The sequence below is a fragment of the Nerophis ophidion genome, linkage group LG27 (assembly GCF_033978795.1).
Source record: "Nerophis ophidion isolate RoL-2023_Sa linkage group LG27, RoL_Noph_v1.0, whole genome shotgun sequence".
Taxonomy (NCBI): Eukaryota; Metazoa; Chordata; class Actinopteri; order Syngnathiformes; family Syngnathidae; genus Nerophis; species Nerophis ophidion.
The window spans coordinates 15178958-15199093 of NC_084637.1; the positions used below are offsets into that span (position 1 = coordinate 15178958).

General features: G+C 40.6%; 1 protein-coding gene and 1 pseudogene across 1 annotated transcript in view; one reads left to right on the forward strand and one right to left on the reverse strand.

Annotated features, from left to right (window-relative positions):
• The window catches only part of LOC133544348 (trifunctional purine biosynthetic protein adenosine-3-like), a 25099-nt gene extending 7447 nt beyond the window's left edge, over window positions 1-17652 (reverse strand). Inside the window, exons 1-14 of the mRNA XM_061889563.1 lie at window positions 17481-17652; window positions 14411-14560; window positions 9407-9502; window positions 9154-9328; window positions 8934-9045; window positions 8799-8867; window positions 8603-8728; window positions 4544-4631; window positions 4199-4453; window positions 1237-1468; window positions 936-1030; window positions 768-877; window positions 505-703; window positions 178-429 (exon numbers count right to left, since the gene is read on the reverse strand). Of these exons, the coding sequence (XP_061745547.1) occupies window positions 178-429; window positions 505-703; window positions 768-877; window positions 936-1030; window positions 1237-1468; window positions 4199-4453; window positions 4544-4631; window positions 8603-8728; window positions 8799-8867; window positions 8934-9045; window positions 9154-9328; window positions 9407-9502; window positions 14411-14560; window positions 17481-17601 (2080 nt within the window). The 5' untranslated portion in view covers window positions 17602-17652. The remainder of the gene's footprint in view (window positions 1-177; window positions 430-504; window positions 704-767; window positions 878-935; window positions 1031-1236; window positions 1469-4198; window positions 4454-4543; window positions 4632-8602; window positions 8729-8798; window positions 8868-8933; window positions 9046-9153; window positions 9329-9406; window positions 9503-14410; window positions 14561-17480) is intronic.
• Window positions 17653-17936: 284 nt separating this feature from the next.
• On the forward strand, window positions 17937-18088 carry LOC133544577 (U4 spliceosomal RNA; annotated as a pseudogene).
• The last annotated feature ends 2048 nt before the right edge of the window (window positions 18089-20136 follow it).

Consider the following 20136-nt stretch of genomic DNA (forward strand, 5'->3'; position numbering starts at 1 on the left):
TCTCCATAAACACTTTTGGCCTCATATTAGATCCCACACTTTGACAATAGACTACAGAAGTGAAAAGGTTTAATAGCAAGTAACTAAAATAAACACTTTTTGATCAAGTGCATCTTATTAAATGTAGAATTTGCTAGTATTGAGGTAAATCAGATGATGTATTAACATCATACTTACCAACAGTCTGTCCCGGGTGGCCAAAGGGTGCCGGGGAGCTGTAGCTTAGATTTGCACGTTCCAGGACCTTGCGGACCAGGCTAAAGCCGTTGCTGTGGATACCAGAGGATGCCACTCCAATCAACAGGTCTCCCTCCGTGATGTCTGCCAGTCTCGGCAGCAGGGCGCTACGCTCTACTGCTCCCACGCAGAACCCGGCTAGATCATACTCCCCAGGGCCGTAGACGCCAGGCATTTCTGCGGTCTCTCCACCTAGACCATCCACACATGATGGCTCAATTTGGCAGCCGGTGTTACAGAACCACTGAGGCCTGCTTCTCCACTTACCCAGCAGAGCACAGCCAGCAATCTCACAGGCTTTGGCGATGCCAGCGACCACTGCGGCGGCCACGTTCACATCCAGGCTTCCGCAGGAGAAGTAATCGAGGAAGAAAAGCGGCTCTGCTCCCTGAGCCAGGACGTCGTTCACGCACATGGCGACTAGATCCTGACCCAAGCTGCCATGCTGACCGCACGCCTGGGCAATCTGCACAAACTTTTTTTTATTAACCATCAAAATTAAAAGTATTAAAACTGAACCTAAATCAGACCTTCAGTTTGGTCCCAACACCGTCAGTTCCAGATACCAAAACCGGGTCGAGGAATCCTGCAGCTTTAAGGTCAAAAAGTCCAGCGAAGCCTCCCAGCTCTGCATTACATCCTGGTGAGAAAATATGATGTTATTATATTTAACTACAACTTTGAATGTAAAGCATTACCTGGGCGGGAAGTTGCCCTGGCCAGAGGCTTGATTATGTCCACCAGCTTGTTGCCCGCAGCAATGTCCACGCCGCTGTCCTTATAAGTCAGGCCTCTGTCAGACAGGGTCAGATGACTTGACTTCAGAAATAAAACACCTTCTTTCAGTGTGAGACGCAGTCATACAGATAGATTATAGAATTCCAGGTATAACAAAATAAAAAAAAACAGACACAGGGGATTCTCCACGGTTTGTTTATTTATGAAAGACATCAGTGACAATTCAGAAAACTGAATGTTTTGTGCTGCACTCAAACACACCTGCGTTGCTTCAGGTGGGAAATGGCCCGGTGACCAATGTCACGGCGGTACACAGCACCCGGGAAACCGACCGCAGCCACTCCCTCATTGGCTGCCTGCAGTGCCGACTCTAGCGAAGGTCTGACCGCGGTGACCGTCAGGACGCGCCCACCGCTGGACACCACCTGTCCGTCCTTCAGCCCTGTACCTGCGTGGAACACCTGGATGCCCATGTCTTCCACCTGGGACAGACCTGAAGTGGAAAGGCGGTAGAAGTTAACGAGGGGTCCCTGTAAGGACCATTCCACCGAATCGGTGCGGTTTGCATCCCAAGAAAATAAAATGCACGATAAAATTAACTGAAAAATACATTTAAAAATCAAAGTGTCCTGCATGTCTTTTGTTTTGATTGCATATTTATTAAATACTTATTTTTTTACTTGTTTATTTGAAATGGTATTTAACACATATTGAGCGGGACATTTTTATTTACATATTTATAGATCTCCATTAGTTTATTTCTAATACTTTTTTTCTACCAATTCATTGTTTGGTTGGTTTACGGTGAATTTATAGCCTTGTCTGTACTTAGTGTGATGTTGACTCCTTTTTTCTTAACATTTGTTTTTAATTTGTACAGCCCTTAGGGGCAGTAGTGGCCGTTTTTAAAAATTAAGCATTATAAATATACCTCGACTTTGAAAATTACTTTGAACACTGTCCACACTTCCCAAAATTAGACTTTATTGTGAAAAATAATCATTTAAATCCTTCAGAGATGTTATATTCTTTTTAATACTCCATATCCCAAATATACATTGAGTAGATTTTATTTTTTTTTAAAAAGACAATTTACCGTATTTTTCAGACTTTAAGTCACAGTTTTTTTTCATCGTTTGGCCAGTGGTGCGACTTATACTCAGGAGTGACTTATATGTGAAATTATTAACACATTACCGTAAAATATTAAATAATATTATTTAGCTAATTCACGTAAGAGACTAGACGTGTAAGATTTTATCGGATTTATTGATTAGGAGTGACAGATTGTTTGGTAAACGTATAGCATGTTCTATATGTTATAGTTATTTGAATGACTCTTACCATAATATGTTACGTTAACATACCAGGCACCTTCTCAGTTGGTTATTTATGCGTCATATAACGTACACTTATTCAGCCTGTTGTTCACTATTCTTTATTTATTTTAAATTGCCTTTCAAATGTAGATTCTTGGTGTTGGTTTTTATCAAATAAATTTCCCCCAAAAATGCCACTTATACTCCAGTGCGACCTATATGTTTTTTTCCTTCTTTATTATGCATTTCCGGCAGGTGCGACTTATACCCCGGAAAATACAGTAATCAAACTTCACACTTTACAAGCAGGGTTTTTACTCAGTCATGTCACCTCTACAAATGCAATATTCTACAAGTCACATGGTGCACAGAAAGTTGGATCATTCCGACTCTCTGCAGGCCTAAAGTAAGTTCTCATTTATTTTTCTGTCTATCGGATGTTATTTCAACTTAGACTGGAAGAGTGGGGTTTAAACCTCAGCACAGTCCTGTCACCTACAATATTTTTGGATATCATTGGTTTGGTTTTAAGATAACAAAACCATTTATGTTGTAAAGTGTTTACAGCAGGGGTGTCCAAACTTTTTCCACTGAGGGCCGCACACTGAAAAATCAAAGCAAGCGGTGGCCATTTTGATATTTCTTATGTTAAAAACCAATACTATATATGTACAAAAAATATACATTTGGGCCTCCACTCAGGCTTGATCCCGGGGACCCTAAAGGGTTTTGGTCAAAAAAATATAAAAAATGTGTCACTATTCAGTATTAATATTTTTATTATTATTCAAGGTTTAAATCTCTAGATCAACATTAGGTCTGTCTGTCAATATAACGTTATTAAAGATTTAAGTTGTATGCTCTTTTTGTCAAAGAAAACCCTGTTTTTTATGGAAAAAAATACAAAATATGTAATATTTTCACCCGATAAAATTTTTTAAGTGGAATATTTGAGATTATATAATAATTGGAGCCTTAAAAAGGTCAATAACTCGTAACAAATTTGATTTTAATTCTTTTTTTTTTTTTAGCAATGACACTTAAAAACTAATTACACAACAATTATTGAGGATCCAAAAGGGTCCTACTCATTTAAGTGTTAAAAAATAAATTGTAAATTTTATTAACAGTTTACGTTTATTTTTAAGTGGAATATTTGAGATTATGTAATAATTGGAGCCTTAAGAAGGTCAATAACTCATAACAAAATTGTTTTTACCTCTTTTTTTTTTTTTAGCAATGACACAACAATTATTGTGGATCATTTAAGTGTTAAAAAATAAATTGTAAATTTTATTAACTGTTTACTTTTAACACAATAACCTCCAACTCAACTTCAGATTATAAATTTTATTGTTGTTTATGTTTTTTGTTTGTTTGTTTTAGGCCCTTTTTAAAACAAATTTTTAAAAAAACAGCTTACTTTTTTACATAGCAAAAACAAAATATGCAACATTTTCCCCAAAGAATATCTCAAAGTGGAATATTTAATGTGACATTATTGGAGCCTTGAATAGGTCAATAATTCATAATGTCATTGATTTTGATTCATTATTATTTTCTAAAGAAAGAAACAGCCTGCATTGCAGCTTTGTGTTATTAGAGTCAACATTGCAACATGTTCTTGTTACATTTCACCTGTTGACTCTTGTGCCATGGGGCCGTTGAAAAATGACCTGCGGGTCGCACTTTGGACACCCCTGGCTTACAGCATACAATTAGCGTAAATACCAATTATATGCTTAAAACCCACTCCTTTTGCTCAAAGGAGTCATGCTGCGCTTCGGAACTAAGTACAAATATGTAAAATAAAGTTGCCTGAGATGGGCCAATAAACATTTTCGCAAGTTTAATATGAGTATTATCAGATGTAAAGATACAATCTCTGCACCACAATAACTTACCTGTGATGGCCATTCCTTTGTTGTAGGCACCTGGGTAGCCGGCACTCGCCATCACCACGGTCACTGCGGCTTTTTCCTTGTGCCACTCAGGGGCGCTAGAGGCCAGCTTGCCATTAATCGTGTTCAAAATGACCTCATACAAGTCACTTTTCAGCAAGGGCAGCAAGACCTGGCACTCGGGGTCTCCAAAGCGACAATTGAACTCCAGAACTTTGGGTCCCTTCTGGGTTAACATGAGGCCGGCATACAGCACACCTGGGGAGTCACACATGATTACACGGACTGCAGCCGGACACTAACAAGCCCACTGTGCACTAACAAGTCGTGACTCATGTCTGCACTCACCAACATAAGGAGCTCCCTCTTGCTTCATCGCATCCACGGTCTTTTGAAGCACAGACTCTCGGATCTGCACCAGTAGCTCATGGCTCACCTGCGCCACATAAAATGGAAGCAGCAAAAGCACATCATATCTTAAACATAGGTTTGTGTTTCACAAAAAACATTTATTGCTCTTCTCCTATGCATGCCATCAATACATTTTGATTGTTAATATTCAAGTGTGATATTCAAAAAGGACAACTCTACTATCAATCCTCATACTTCCTGGGAAATGTATTATGTAGAGGTGGGACGTTCACCATGAAAAACATATAGGCTCCAGGCCATGTTTCAATATTTTAAAAGTTCTATGTCAGTGATTTTCAACCTTTTTTCCCCTAAAAGTATCAACTCAGAAAATACTTGGCTCCCAAAGTACCCCCATAATGACCAACATTGAAATACAGTAGTGTAGTAGGTCAACATATTCATTAAAAAAAGGCAGAGGTGCTGTTTAACAAGTATATTTAATACTTACTATACTATGAATAAAGGAATCTTAAACTGTACTCTAATCAAATTATTCTTTGGCGTACCACTATATGGAGACAGCATACCTGTACCTCTGTTTGAGAATCACTGGTTTCCAGTACCAGTTGATATATAACAACCTGGGGTGTTGTATGTCAAGTATGTAAATGGTTATACTTGTATAGCACTTTTCTACCCCTTTTTAAAAGGAGCCCAAAGCGCTTTGAGAGTATTTCCACATTCACCCACTCACACACATAGGTTTGTGTTTGTGTAAAGCGTATGTAAAGTGCAGATCGGGGGCCATTCGTGGCACACAGCTCCTTCCTACTGACTTGCGGCAAAAATAAATAAAACAGCAGAAAGGGAATGGGGCTTTGACACTAAACACATATTTATCTTTAAATATTTATAACTTTTATTTTGCTTTTTATCAAAGTGCCGTCCTGGGTTTATATAAACTGTGACCATAATACTGAGGTACTGTACTTAGTGAGTCATGTTAAATTTTGAGGAGCTATTATCCTGTAACTAAAACACTAGTGATATGACAATATGTAAATGTCACATCACTGTTATTGAGACCAACAGGTTCTCAATATTATGATACTGTGAATGGCAAAAAAATACTTGTATACACACACTAAACTCTTTTAAACCAAGTTTTATTTTAATAAATAAACAAAGACCACACTTTTCTTGATAGAACATTAAAAATTGTTTTAAGAGACATTTTTTGGACTATAAGGCACACTAATGATTATTTTTATTTCTCCAAAAGTGGACAGTGAACTTATAACCTACAGTATGTACCAATTCTGGTTGTGCTTACCAACCTCGAAGCAATTTTATTTGGTACATGGTGTAATAATAGGTGTCACCAGTAGATGGCAGTCACACAACAGATATGAGCGGACTGCAGAATGGTGCCCTGTTCAATAAATGACGCTAGCAAGTACCGCTAAGAAACAAAGCCCAAAACGTTTCATTGAGGATATAGAACATTACACACAACACTCAAAAATCTGTCAACATGATTTCGTACGACTTCAGTAATGTAAGAAACCGCACGGCTTGATGGATTGTCGGAACATTAGGGCTCCTATATACTGTGCTTCAACATACAAGTATTATTATTGTGTGTGTATATAATAACCCCAAAATGGCACCTATAAGGAGACATAATGCATTATCTGGAGTTTTGTTTCAACCTATTATGCAAAGGCACTTTTCTTACCTATTGGTGCCAGCTGTTGTGTATTTGGAATCTGTATAAATCCCCAACATTTGCGCGTTTAAGTCAATAGGATTTTTTCTTGTTCTGGGCCATTCATCGTCCGCTGTTGCCATTTCTAATACAAGGTAGCGTACAGTTCTAACTTTTTTCTGTAGACTCGCTATGAAAGCGCTAGCGAAATACTAGTACAGCAAAGATGATGGGGAGAAGACGCTGTCGGAATGCGGAGGCGTGTAAAAAGGACCACCCACAAAATGAACAATCCTGAAAAGACGGCCTCAAAGCGGTTTGAAGATGGTCTGTAAAACATAATCTATGCAACATTTTGACCAAAGAACCACCATTAAATGTAATGTAGAACACAAGAAAGTGTTTATGATATCGAAAAATAAAAATCATGATATTACCCTTTTAATGCACCTTACAATTAATACGGTGTCCCTTTTGTGTGAAAATAGAACTGAATAGACCCGCTTATCGGCAGTGCGCCTCAATACTGTATTTCTTTGGTCCAAGAAATACAATATTGCTTTTTTATCTTTGGTTTTAATTTATGAAGTTTTTAAGGTGTTTTTTTTTACGATAAAGGCATATTCAAGGCTGTGCTCTTAGCTTCCGGTTTATCTGACATTGCAAGTGTTCACATCCTATTTTATTGTTTTGAACAAAAAGGTTCATTAAAATGATTAGAACATTTCTTTCAATGAGGCCCATTTATTAGGATAGGTCAGGTTACAGAATCTTACTTGTGGCTTAATATGCCAGTGAAAGTGCTTTTAATTTTGTTGTTCTCACCTGTCTTTTGATAATGTGTGTGCTTTGTCCCATAATTCCATTTTAAATTGGACATGATTATAACAGCTTTGGTCTCCTAGTATATTGAACACATGGATCTTGTGCCCGTTGGAGGCAGAATAAATACCATGATTCAGTCCAATTTTCACTGTCCGCGAATTTGGAAAACGCCATTTTTGTGTAAACCACTTTCCAACAGTTGCCAAAGTATCGCTATGCGAGCGGCTCCAAAAACAAAAGTGAACCTTAAGGGCCTACTGAAACCCACTACTACCGACCACGCAGTCTGATAGTTTATATAACAATGATGAAATATTAACATTGCAACACATGCCAATACGGTCTTTTTAGTTTAATAAATTGCAATTTTAAATTTCCCGCGAGTTTCTTGTTGAAAACGTCGCGGAATGATGACGCGTACGCGTGACGTCACACATTGTAGAGGGCATTTTGGTCCAGCACCAAATACGGCTAAAAGTCGTCTCTGTTCACCGCGTAATTATACAGTATTTTGGACATCTGTGTTGCTGGATCTTTTGCAATTTGTTCATTTAAAAATGGAGACTATAAAGAACAATGCTGTGGGTGGAAAGTGTTGGATTGCAGCTGTCTTTAGCACCGAGACACAGCCGGTGTTTCTTTGTTTGTTGTGAAGTAGAGCGGTCAAGCGAACATGTTTTCTCTACGTCAACCAGCATGTATTTGGATGGGAAAATTGTGATATATATCTTACGGAACACATCATTGGATTATTCGTCGTCCCGCAGCAGCTGTCAAAAAAGGCAGCTATGAGCTTGGCTCCTCGGCTTCTCTCTGAGACACTGTGTGTTTACCGCAGCCATCAGACCTTGAGGTATGTCTTTACAATCTTTAAAATCTCACTAAAACACTATTAAAACAATAAGCAGAAAAGGGATCTTCCAGAATTATCCTAGTCAATGTGTCTAATTACATCTGAAACGCTCACACTGCCACCGCCCGGAGCTGTCGTTTTTTTTTATTTTATACTAGTCCTTCACTATCAATATCCAAATTCACAAATCTTTCATCCTCGCTCAAATTAATGGGGAAATTGTTGCTTTCTCGGTCCAAATTGCTCTTACTGCTGGTGGCTCCCATTATAAACAATGTGAATATGTGTGGAGCCCTGCAACACGTGACGTCACGCGCACATACTTCCGGTAAAGGCGACCAAAAGTTGCTAACGTCATCGTCGATGTTCTCTACTAAATCCTTTCAGCAAAAATATGGCAAAATCGCGAAATTATCAAGTATGACACATAGAATGGACCCGCTATTCCCGTTTAAATAAGAAATTCTCATTTCAGTAGGCCTTTAAAGTGCACGCAGCAGTTAACCCACAGTTCCAGGCAGTCATTGTAGCGTTGGTACAGGGAAAAGCCTCAGTAAACATGTGCTAACCCAAACATATGGTGAAAAAGTAACCGTCCGGGGTCATCAGTAGGTCGCTCATTGGCCTTGTACAGGGCATACATTTAGAAAACAATAAGTGAAGCTACCTGAGGGGTGGGGCAGTAGGCTCCCATGCCACCTGTATTCGGACCTTGATCGCCATCTTGCAGCCGTTTGTGATCCTGCGCTGGAGGCATTGACGACACTGTGGAGCCATCGCTGAAGCACAGACACTGTAAAAGGTGCAGAGGTTAAACCAGTGCTGGTTCTTTACTTCCAACACATCAATGTGCAAGGACTCACAGATACTTCCTCGCCTTCGAGAAGCTCCTCCACCACCACTGTGTCGCCAGCAGAACCAAACGCTCGGTCCTGTGATAAGGTGAATGATATATAAATGACATCAATTTCATCAACGCAGCATTAAGGGCAACCCACCTTCATGATGTCCATCACTGCCCGACAGGCCTCTTCCTGGTCTTGTGCCACAATAACTCCTTTACCCGCTGCCAAGCCACTGGCCTTCACAACCAGCGCTGGGAAGTCAGCCCTAATAAGGAGATTATTATGAATATTGTTTCATGATGATAGTCACAACCTTAAAATAACGGAAATTGAATAAGCGAGGAGCTACTTTGAGTGAATCGACAGTACTGACGTGCGAATGTAGTTGCAAGCCTCCTTTGCGTTGGTGAAGGAGCCGTAGCGGGCCGTGGGAATGCCGTGGCGCTCCATGAAGGCCTTGGAGAAGCTCTTGCTGGCCTCCAACTCGGCGGCTCTGGCAGACGGGCCAAAACATGGTACACCTGCTGCCGTCAGGTCATCCACCATACCTGGGAGAGAAGCGATGGAGGCGATGAAGAAGCTGATGACAACTAAAAAGAAAACTTGTGAAAAGTTGGTAAACTTACCCGCAGCGAGCGGAACCTCTGGGCCGACCACCACGAGCCCCACATGATGGTCCTTACAGAACTGAGCCAAAATGGCGTGGTTACTCACAGATACCTCTGTGGCGAGATGGACAGCTTGATTACCTCATTGTTTAGGACATGGCCATATGAATTATATTTTCAAAAACGTGTGTGTAGTTCTTTGGTCAACACATACTGCACACTGAACAAAAATATAGAAACAAGAGCTTGAATTAAAAGCATACCGCTAGGCCTTAGCCAATCTATAAAGCTACGGTATTTTCTATATCATACAACGCTATTCCCCCCCCACTCTTTGAACTATGCGGCTTATAAAACGGTGCAGCTAATTTATTTATTTCCTTCTCTAACGGCCATTATGTTTTGTATTCAACAAATAGTTTTTAACACCGACAGATACACTGAAAAGGTGTGGTTTGTGCTTTGGCGCCATCTTTTGGGCAAATTCGCTCACCGCAGTTCCTGCGGGTTGAAAATGTACTTCCTGTTTCGTGCCTTGAACCGGATGTATATCCTATTTCGACTAATATTCGTCTATAGCAGGAATGTCAAGCGTACGGCCCGCAAACAGGTTTAATCTGGCCCGCAAGATGAGTTTGCCAAGTATAAAAATAAACTCCAATTTTTCAATGAAAGAAACTGCTGTTCTAAATGTATCTACTGCAGGTCACATTTGCAATTCCAGTGTAATCCACGTCACACTGTTTAAAATAACGTGTCAGCTGACTTTAAGCGCCTTCTGGATTGGCTGCCACTACTCCAATGGCGGAGACTGGTGGCAGACTAGTGCTGTAGTGACGCACAATACCTTCTTTAAATTCTAAATGAACCACTCAACGTATAAAATAAAACGGTACTATGCAAAGGCTTTAGTCAACATGACCATCATCTTTGTAGTTATAGTTCCACGCAGCGCTCACAATTTGTTGATGGCACGATGTACACTTAACTCCATTGTAAAAATGTGTGTTTCAAAATTAGTTTGTCACCCCGAAAAAAATGTCATTCATAATATAATTAACACAATTCTTACTTATTAAACCGTCCCAGGTGGGATGTCTATAGGAGTGTTGTTATGTATATGTGCATGTGCTATCGTAATCAAGCTAGCATTAATTAGCCTTAATGAATATCCATCCATTTTCTACCGCTTGTCCCTTTCGGTGTCACGGTGGGGTGATGAAGCCTATCTCAGGTGCAATTGGGCGGAAAGCACTGTACACCCTGGACAAGTCGCCAATTACTTTGCTAGCACATTTACAATTATCCATGTTAGTATTATTAACTTACAATGGCATTCTTCTTGTATTGTTTTTGTTTCATAAATTCACCAAAAGATCACCATGGAGTTATTGAGTAGGTTTAAACGATTGGAGAGCTTGCCAATACAGCTAGTGGGTTCATGACGATGACTTCTGTTTTGTTTGATCAGTCGTTTTACTGCCGTGTGACAGGCACCATTTGAAAACAATTAAGGTATGTAAATAAACATTTACTATCTGCGCCTTATGGTCCGGTACAGCCGATGTATGTAAAGATAATTATTTAATTCTCAAATTTGGTGGGTGCGGCTTCAATACCGGTGTAGTCTATAGCCAGGAATGTCCGATAATGATAAATGAAAATGAACTCTATTACTTTGCCGGCACTGATAAATTGCCAGGTTCGATTGTTATTTTTTTGTCTCTTGCTTTCAAACAACGTACAGTAGGCGCCGCTCTCAGCACCAGAACGCTTTTATTAGATAGCAAAATCAAATAAATTAATCGTTTTGTCATCCATTCACAATCTTTGTCTCGGTCAGCGGAAGCTGAACAGCTAGCATACACACATGCTCTGACAGAGCATCGCAAGGAGAAGCAGTGCAAAGTAACAAAAAATAATAGGGAAAAAAAATATTGCAAAAATAAAAGTTCCTGCGTGGAAATATTTTTGGCCAAACCGAAAAATCAATAACATCAACACGGTTAAATGAGCAAGTATGCCAAATTTGTTGGAAAAGTGATGGCAACAAAAACAAACCACCGGAACCAGTTTATCCAACTGGGGACAAAACAGCAATTGAAGATTTTCCAATATTTATTGACGTACAATTTTTGCTCACGCAGATTGAGAGTCTATTTAATTTTTTATTCAAAGTAAACAAGTTTCCTTGCATATTTAGAATAGCTAAAGGTTGTTGGCTTTCCAATTACAATGGCCAAAAATACTAATGAGTAAAAAAAGTTTGTTGTGTTTTAAAGGCTTACTTGTTATTAGGAATGTGCCAATCATTATCAGCCGATTTTCATGAAAAATAATGTGATAATTAATGCCTTTGATTTCCAGTCACTTCTGGCTAAAATGTATTTGTTTTTAGTCCCTCAGCTGATCAGCGAGAAGCTAATTGTATATCTCCATACACGGTGTGGAGCCGCTCCACTAAGTAAAATATTAATCACCGACATTACAGCAAATAAAGCGCATTTCTTAGTATCTTTACTATGTACCATTATCACTGGAGGGAAAGTCTAAACATGTGATACCCTGGGAAAGAGCAAGCCAGGAGCAGGCAGTCTAATAGCTAAGCTAACTGTTAAGGTAACTTTAAACACCATGCATTAAGTGTTTAGTAAGCTTTAAGAAGTATAGATGGAACCACGTTACAGGAAGTAGATAGTAAAAGGAAATTAACAAATAGATTATTAAAAGTTAAAAGAGAGGACAAAATAAATACAACAACTGTCTGTGTGTCAGCATTGTAGCAGTCAGTACACAACATGTAAGAGGAGGACGGATTGATGCATACATTGATGGTGTCAACACCAGAGGTGATATCGGTAGATGATCGATACTCGAGTGAGTGGATTGATATTTTTATTTTCTCTAAATATTTGTTGTTGTTGTTGTTGTTGTTCATGTTCACAAACTTAGGGCAAAAATCCCTGGACACAAGAGGACTGGGGGCAACAGGATTTCAATGATATATAGTACTTTTTTATTTTGTTTAGTTATTCTGTACTATTGACTTTGTTTTGGTCAAAAAATTGTATGTAATAAAAGAGAATAAAGAACCAGAAAATATTGTGCTGAGATTGGTAAACTGTCAATAGCACTCATTATAAATACATTTTAAAAAAACGTACAGTTTATACATGTGATCGGTATCTGCTGATCTCACTCATGGATAGGAATGTGTATCCTTAGGATTTTATAGATACCGATATCCCTTAACGAGACCGGTATTCATTGGTACTGTTATCACTACTATATGTAATTAGGGTAAATAAAGATGTGAACATTTATTTTTTTCAATACCATTTTTATTAGCACAAGAGGTTATAAAAGAAAATGGTTGGATCTTGTAAAGACCATACAATCACTAGCTGGTATTTCACATTTATGTATGGCCATCCATCCATCCATCCATTTTCTACCGCTTATTCCCTTTTCGGGGTCGCGGGGGGCGCTGGCGCCTATCTCAGCTACAATCGGGCGGAAGGCAGGGTACACCCTGGACAAGTCGCCACCTCATCGCAGGGCCAACACAGATAGACAGACAACATTCACACACTAAGGCCAATTTAGTGTTGCCAATTAACCTATCCCCAGGTGCATGTCTTTGGAAGTGGGAGGAATCCGAAGTACCCAGAGGGAACCCACGCATTCACGGGGAGAACATGCAAACTCCACACAGAAAGATCCTGAGCCTGGATTTGAGCCCAGGACTGCAGGAACTTCGTATTGTGAGGCAGACGCACTAACCCCTCTGCCACCGTGAAGCCCATTTATGTATGGCATTCATGGGAATTGTTATTTGTGTTTATGCTGCACATGGCCGTATTTCAGTGATGGACCGGAAGTCATAGTGAGTGTTGACAGCGACCAATGTCTGTGTTGTGTGTACTATATAAATAAAAAGATTCAGTGAGCAAAGGTAATTAATGCTCGATCATCGAGTTTGAGGAGTCAAGAAACAGAACGCATTTAAACACACTTAAGTAAGGTGTCATTGATGATTTTCACTGAGTGGATTAATTTTGGCCTGTGGACTACTGAATCGCGGTAGCAGCTGTTGTGACTCGTGATAGCGTGTGTAATACATTTGTACATAAATAGCTTGTGTGATTTTGTGTTACAAACTTTTGTGTGGTGTTGCTACCATATTTGTGATCATTCCAAGCTGATTCTTTATGTATAGCAGCAGGAGCCGAAGTGAATGTGACAGCGTGTTATATTTACGACGGTCAGCTGGAATTAAAAATAAGTAAAATACAGATAGTGTTGCGCTTGACCAGTCTTCCTCTCAGGGAATAAAACACACTGGTCAATCCCAAATTTCACCGAGACAGAATAATACTTGGCAAAGTTTTACTAAAGCTTTAGGACACCCTCCCTTAGAATGCGATAATAGCAGCATCAAGAAGCGGTCTAAACTCAAACGAAAAGAGTCAGCTTTTTTAGTGCAAGAACAGCTACTCCCGCCCAGAAAGAAATACAGCTTTTTGTTTTTAACAGATACGGCTTTCTCCACAAAAATGGAGTACATCACACTTTAAGTAGACATTCCAGGCCTTCAAGGTGAAGCATAGAGTTTTCTGATAAACACAAGGAAAAAACACAAAGTGTACACATGGGAAAATATTAGCTGCTTTAAACATGACTATGGATTAAAAAAAAACTTAATAAATCATTCTCACAAGAGCCATATCATTTGTCCGGAATCTTAACGGTCCTGCTATAAGACCCAATTAGTAACTGGTACAGAAAAATACCGGTTATTGGTATACATCCCTATTCATAAATGGCCGGTATTGGAACGCGCAGTATAAATCCCTGATTGGAACATCCCCACTTATTATCATTATATATTATTTCATTAGTGATTTATTAGGTTGCAAATTAATGGCAACAATAATATTGTATATCGGAAATAATTTTTGGGACAATATATTGTCCAGAAAAATGTGTTATGGGCCCAGTTCTACATAAGCACAAACATACCAGAGTTGCTGATCTTCCCGCAGTTTGCTGTCCCTGCGTTCCCGGGAGCCACAAGGACTTGCTGAATGTGTGGCGACTGTGCCAACTTCCAGGCCAGAGCGTGCTCCCGCCCTCCACCGCCAACCACCAGCACCCTTTCAGCCATGGCACCTAAGAGACCAAAGAGGGGGTTTAATAAATGACCCCGGCGTGACCTTTCAAACTCAATTTTGTCTAACCGCTAAAACCGTAGCGAAAGGTCGGACGCGCTGACCTTTTCAGACAACTGCAGACTTTTATAATCTTGCACGGCCACGACAACACGGGTGCAATCAGGCAGAACATGAAGACATAAATGAGGACATGCTCGTCAGGAGACTGTGGAGTGTGCACGCGTTTATACTTCTTTTTTTTATTTTAGCTGGATTTTTCGGCTCGAGACTAAGGCCATGTCCACACGAACACAGATACTTAATAAACGCATACTTATCACTGCGTTTGAGCTCTTGGCCACACACAGACGCATACTTGTGTCTTTCAAAACGCAGACTTTTACAAACGCTGGCCTAAGTGTAGAGTTCCAAAACTCTTCGCTTAGCGTATGAGTGTACACGGCACAAACGGAGACTTGTGATGACGTCACAGTTAACAACACTGCCTTGCTGCCTCTACACGCACTATAAGAGGAATTACTGTATGTTTGAACGTAAACATGCTGCTATTTAAACTCTACATGAATTAAAAAAATACATCAAAATGGGCTTTGCGACGCGCAAATGACAGTCAAATATTTTGGATATGATCACTGTCGAACCTCAGCTTGATGGAACAACTTTGACAAGCAAGACTTTTTGCTCTGTCATAAGAAAGGTGCAACCTTACCTTATGTTTTTAGTCCTTGTTTAACGATAAGTCATGAAGTTAACTTACGTGTCTTGCTTGCATTCTTGTAGATTGAGTTGGGCGCGAAGTGAGCAAGCAACTAAAAAAACAATGTAGCGTCCTACTTGTAGTGTGTACTGATGTTAAAGACAATATAAACTTCATTGCACATGTACAATAGCGATGACTAGATGCTTTTTCTAATTCCATGACAGTTTTGCAGCGGCACACGTACGTCCATGTGCTTTATATCGATACTTAAACATGAAAAAGGTTTTCCTTGGCTCGTTAGTGCGAGCTGATTTTAGAAATAATGTATACTTCACTGCACATGTAATACATCATCATGTTGCTGAACATTTTATAATTCAATGAGTGTTGGGTTTCAGCAGCGAAGACGTGCATTCGCTCTTTAATAAATGGTCCCAGGACTCTGTGAATGCGCGGGCTGGTTTTAAAGATAAAGTACATGTCATTGTACGTCTAGTACAGTGGTTCTCAAATGGGGGTACGCGTACCCCTGAGGGTACTTGAAGGTATGCGAGATTTTTTTTAAATATTCTAAAAATAGCAACAATTCAAAAATCCTTCATTAATATATTTGTTGAATATTACTTCTGCGATCAGGTGGCGATTTGTCCAGGGTGTACTCTGCCTTCTGCCCGATTGTAGCCGAGATAGACACCAGCGCCCCCAAAGGGAATAAGCGGTAGAAGATGGATGGATGGATGGATGGATGGATACTTCAACAAAATATGAATGTTAGATCATAAACTGTGAAAAGAAATGCAACAATGCAATATTCAGTGTTGACAGCGAGATTTTTTTGTGGACATGTTCCATAAATATTGATGTTAAAGATTTCTATTTTTGTGAAGAAATTTTTAGAATGAAGTTCATGAATCAAAATGGATCTCTATCACAATCCCCAAAGAGGGCACTTTAAGTTGATGATTACTTCTATGTGTAGAAATGTTTATAATCGAATCACTTGTTTATTTTTCAACAAGTTTTTAGTTATTTTCACATCTTTTTTTCCAAATAGTTTGAGAAAGACCACTACAAATGAGCAATATTTTGCACTGTTATACAATTTCATAAATCAGAAACTGATGACATAGTGCTGTATTTTACTTCTTTATCTCTTTTTATCAACTAAAAATGCTTTGCTCGGATTAAAGTTAAAGTACCAATGATTGTCACACACACACTAGGTGTGGCGAAATTATTCTCTGCATTTGACCCATCACCCTTGATCACCCCCTGGGAGGTGAGGGGAGCAGTGGGCAGCAGCGGTTAGGGGGTACTTGAATTAAAAAAATATTCACAGGGGGTACATAACTGAAAAAAGGTTGAGAACCACTGGTCTAGTATATCAAAATAAACATAATAGGAGGCGTAATGCCACCAAGTCAGCTATTTCTGCTTTTTTCAGGCTTCTGCTTGAACAAAATGTGCATGACTGCAAGTGTATGTGTTTGTGTGTAGACATAGTTTTGAAACTACACTTGTATGGACGGAGATTGTTTTAATCCCAAAATATGTGTTTTTGGAACTCTACGTGTTGGAGTGGACATGTCCTAAGTAGCACAATGACAAGCCGCGTGAGGTTTGTTAGCCAGCATGTGATCTCATCAGTGGAACACACTGATTAGACTCATGCAGTTTGTCTTCTTCAAGCCTGACCTCCACAATGTATCGCTGTGTGAGACACAAAATCCATCCATTTTTCACCGCGTATTCCCTTTGGGCTGCGATGAGGTGGCGACTTATCCAGGGTGACCCCAAAGGGAATAAACGGTAGAAAATGGATGGATGGATATTCCCTTTGGAGTCGCTGGTGCCTATCTCAGCTACAATCAGGCGGAAGGCGGTGTACACCCTGGACAATTCGCTACCTCATCACAGGGCCACAAAATGTGTGCGCCAAATGTACTCTTTATCCAAAACATTGCGGAAGAGAAGAGTTAGATGTACATCGATACAATAACTGGTCAATAACTGTATGCTGAAGTACATCCAACTTACAATTTCATAATAAACGTCTTTTTTTAAGTTAGCTATATTAAGCCACAATTATCGGAGAAGTTTAGAAGCGGTTGATTCATTTGAGTTGCTCTTTCTAGAAGGTCGCCGCGCTCGCAAAAGAATATTAAGCAATATTTAGGTTAGCCTGCATGCTACATGTTAGCATCCTAGTCGCACCAACCTGTTAGTTTGAGAGTGGCGGGAAGGAGTTGGAGTCCGAGTCGGGAGGAAGAAATGTCTTCCCTGCTTGCAGCCAGCAGACTGACAGTGGACACAGCCTGCACACACACACACACACACATTTACACGCACATACACGTTTACGCGAACCACACACACACACACACTCACTCACTCACCACGTGGTTCAGTGTTTAACGAGGGTATGCTAATTGCTAACACCAGTTCCAGAAAGTTCATATAAGGCAATAAAGAACTAACAAGAACCGATGTAATTGGTATCACTGATGGTTTTATCCCCAAAAATTCCTTATTACCTTCTCTTTTTTTCCCCTTAATGGCTAGTTTGGGGGAGTGCGACCAACTTTTTCGTGGCGTGACTCCCTAATGCATGATGGGACTTGTAGTTGTTTTATTTTTTTGCCTTTGGGCTCTAACGGTCGGTTACTTCCCGGTCAGCGTTGCCAGACGTAATCGTAGCCTATGAGGTTTATCTGAGGCGCGATTATTGCTAGTTGAATCATCGTATTTATTTCCAACGGCACAACAAACTATCTCACGGTGCACTAGTGTGCCGTGGGATATTATTATTATTATTATTATTCAATAATTTCACTCTCTACATCAGGGGTCTCAAACATGCGGCCCGCGAGACGTTATTTTGCGGCCCACACTTTGATATGACAATTTAATGTTGGTGCGGCCCGCGAGTTTGATACAAACAGCGCTTGACAGCGCTCCCAATTTACTTACATGGGATATTATTATTATTATTCAATCATTTCACCTTCTACAGTGTAGCGCAGGCCTGGGCAATTATTTTACACTTGGTTAAAATGGAATCCATCCTATTTGGGTCCCACATAAACCTTAGAAAAGTCAGTGACTTCACTATTAAAGTAAGTGACTTTAGTGTTCTCGTGAGTCGTGTAAAAACGCCAACTCAACACCAAGCCAAAGCGGAGTCAATGAAGAGAACGTCTTTGTAAGCTTGACCATTTACTTTTGACAATTCTTCATAGACAATATGGTGAAAAACTGAAAAGAACAAAGAGACACTTATTGCCTCTGTACATATTTGTCAACAATGTCATACAATGGCGGGATCTTCAGCTCTCACTGGATCGGTTCGCAACCGAGTGTGAAGCGACCGGAATGAGAATCAGCACCTCCAAGTCCGAGTCCATGGTTCTCGCCCGGAGAAGGGTGGAGTGCCATCTCCGGGTTGGGGAGGAGACCCTGCCCCAAGTGGAGGAGTTCAAGTACCTAGGAGTCTTGTTCACGAGTGGGGGAAGAGTGGATCGTGAGATCGACAGGCGGATCGGTGCGGCGTCTTCAGTAATGCGGACGTTGTATCGATCCGTTGTGGTGAAGAAGGAGCTGAGCCGGAAGGCAAAGCTCTCAATTTACCGGTCGATCTACGTTCCCATCCTCACCTATGGTCATGGGCTTTGGGTCTTGACCGAAAGGATAAGATCACGGGTACAAGCGGCTGAAATGAGTTTCCTCCGCCGGGTGGCGGGGCTCTCCCTTAGAGATAGGGTGAGAAGCTCTGCCATCCGGGAGGAACTCAAAGTAAAGCCGCTGCTCCTTCACATCGAGAGGAGCCAGATGAGGTGGCTTGGGCATCTGGTCAGGATGCCACCCGAACGACTCCCTAGGGAGGTGTTTAGGGCACGTCCAATCGGTAGGAGGCCACAGGGAAGACCCAGGACACGTTGGGAAGACTATGTCTCTCGGCTGGCCTGGGAACGCCTCAGGATCCCTCAGGAAGAGCTAGACGGAGTGTCTGGGGAGAGGGAAGTCTGGGCTTCCCTGCTTAGGCTGCTGCCCACACGACCCGACCTCGGATAAGCGGAAGATGATGATGGATGGATGGCATATAAAATGTAACAGTAATGTCCAAAAATGTCCAGCAGAGGGAGACTTCCGTCTGACTGAATGACTTGAACCCATTGTATCCACTTCGACAATTATATTCAACATATCGGAACGATTACACTTTTTCAACGTGTCTGACAAGTTGTTAACTTATTAAAGACAACTTACGGCATTGCTTCTTTGCCGCTTTGTGTAGGATGGCAACAGAAGTTACGAGAGAAGACCGCAACATGCATGACTTGCTTTCGAACGAATACCTGAAGTCAACCAACAGGAAGTAAATTAGCGGAAGTGACGTCATCTAAGCGATTTTTACCGATTACAGCGTACAATAAATATAAACAACTTTAGCGCCAAATTAAATCATTGCACTCATTATTATAAAATATTATCAAGTAATTATGTAAATAACATCAACAATTGACTTCAGGACAACATAGTGACAATGTTATCGGGCAGCACGGTGGCAGAGGGGTTAGTGCATCTGCTTCACAATACGAAGGTCCTGAGTAGTCCTGAGTTCAATCCCGGGCTCGGGATCTTTCTGTGTGGAGTTTGCATGTTCTCCATGTGACTGCGTGGGTTCCCTCCGGGTACTCCGGCTTCCTTCCACCTCCAAAGACATGTACTTGAGGATAGGTTGATTGGCAACACTAAATTGGCCCTAGTGTGTGAATGTGATTGTGAATGTTGTCTGTCTATCTGTGTTCGCCCTGCAATGAGTGGCGACTTGTCCAGGATGTGCAACACCTTCAGCCCGATTGTAGCTGAGATAG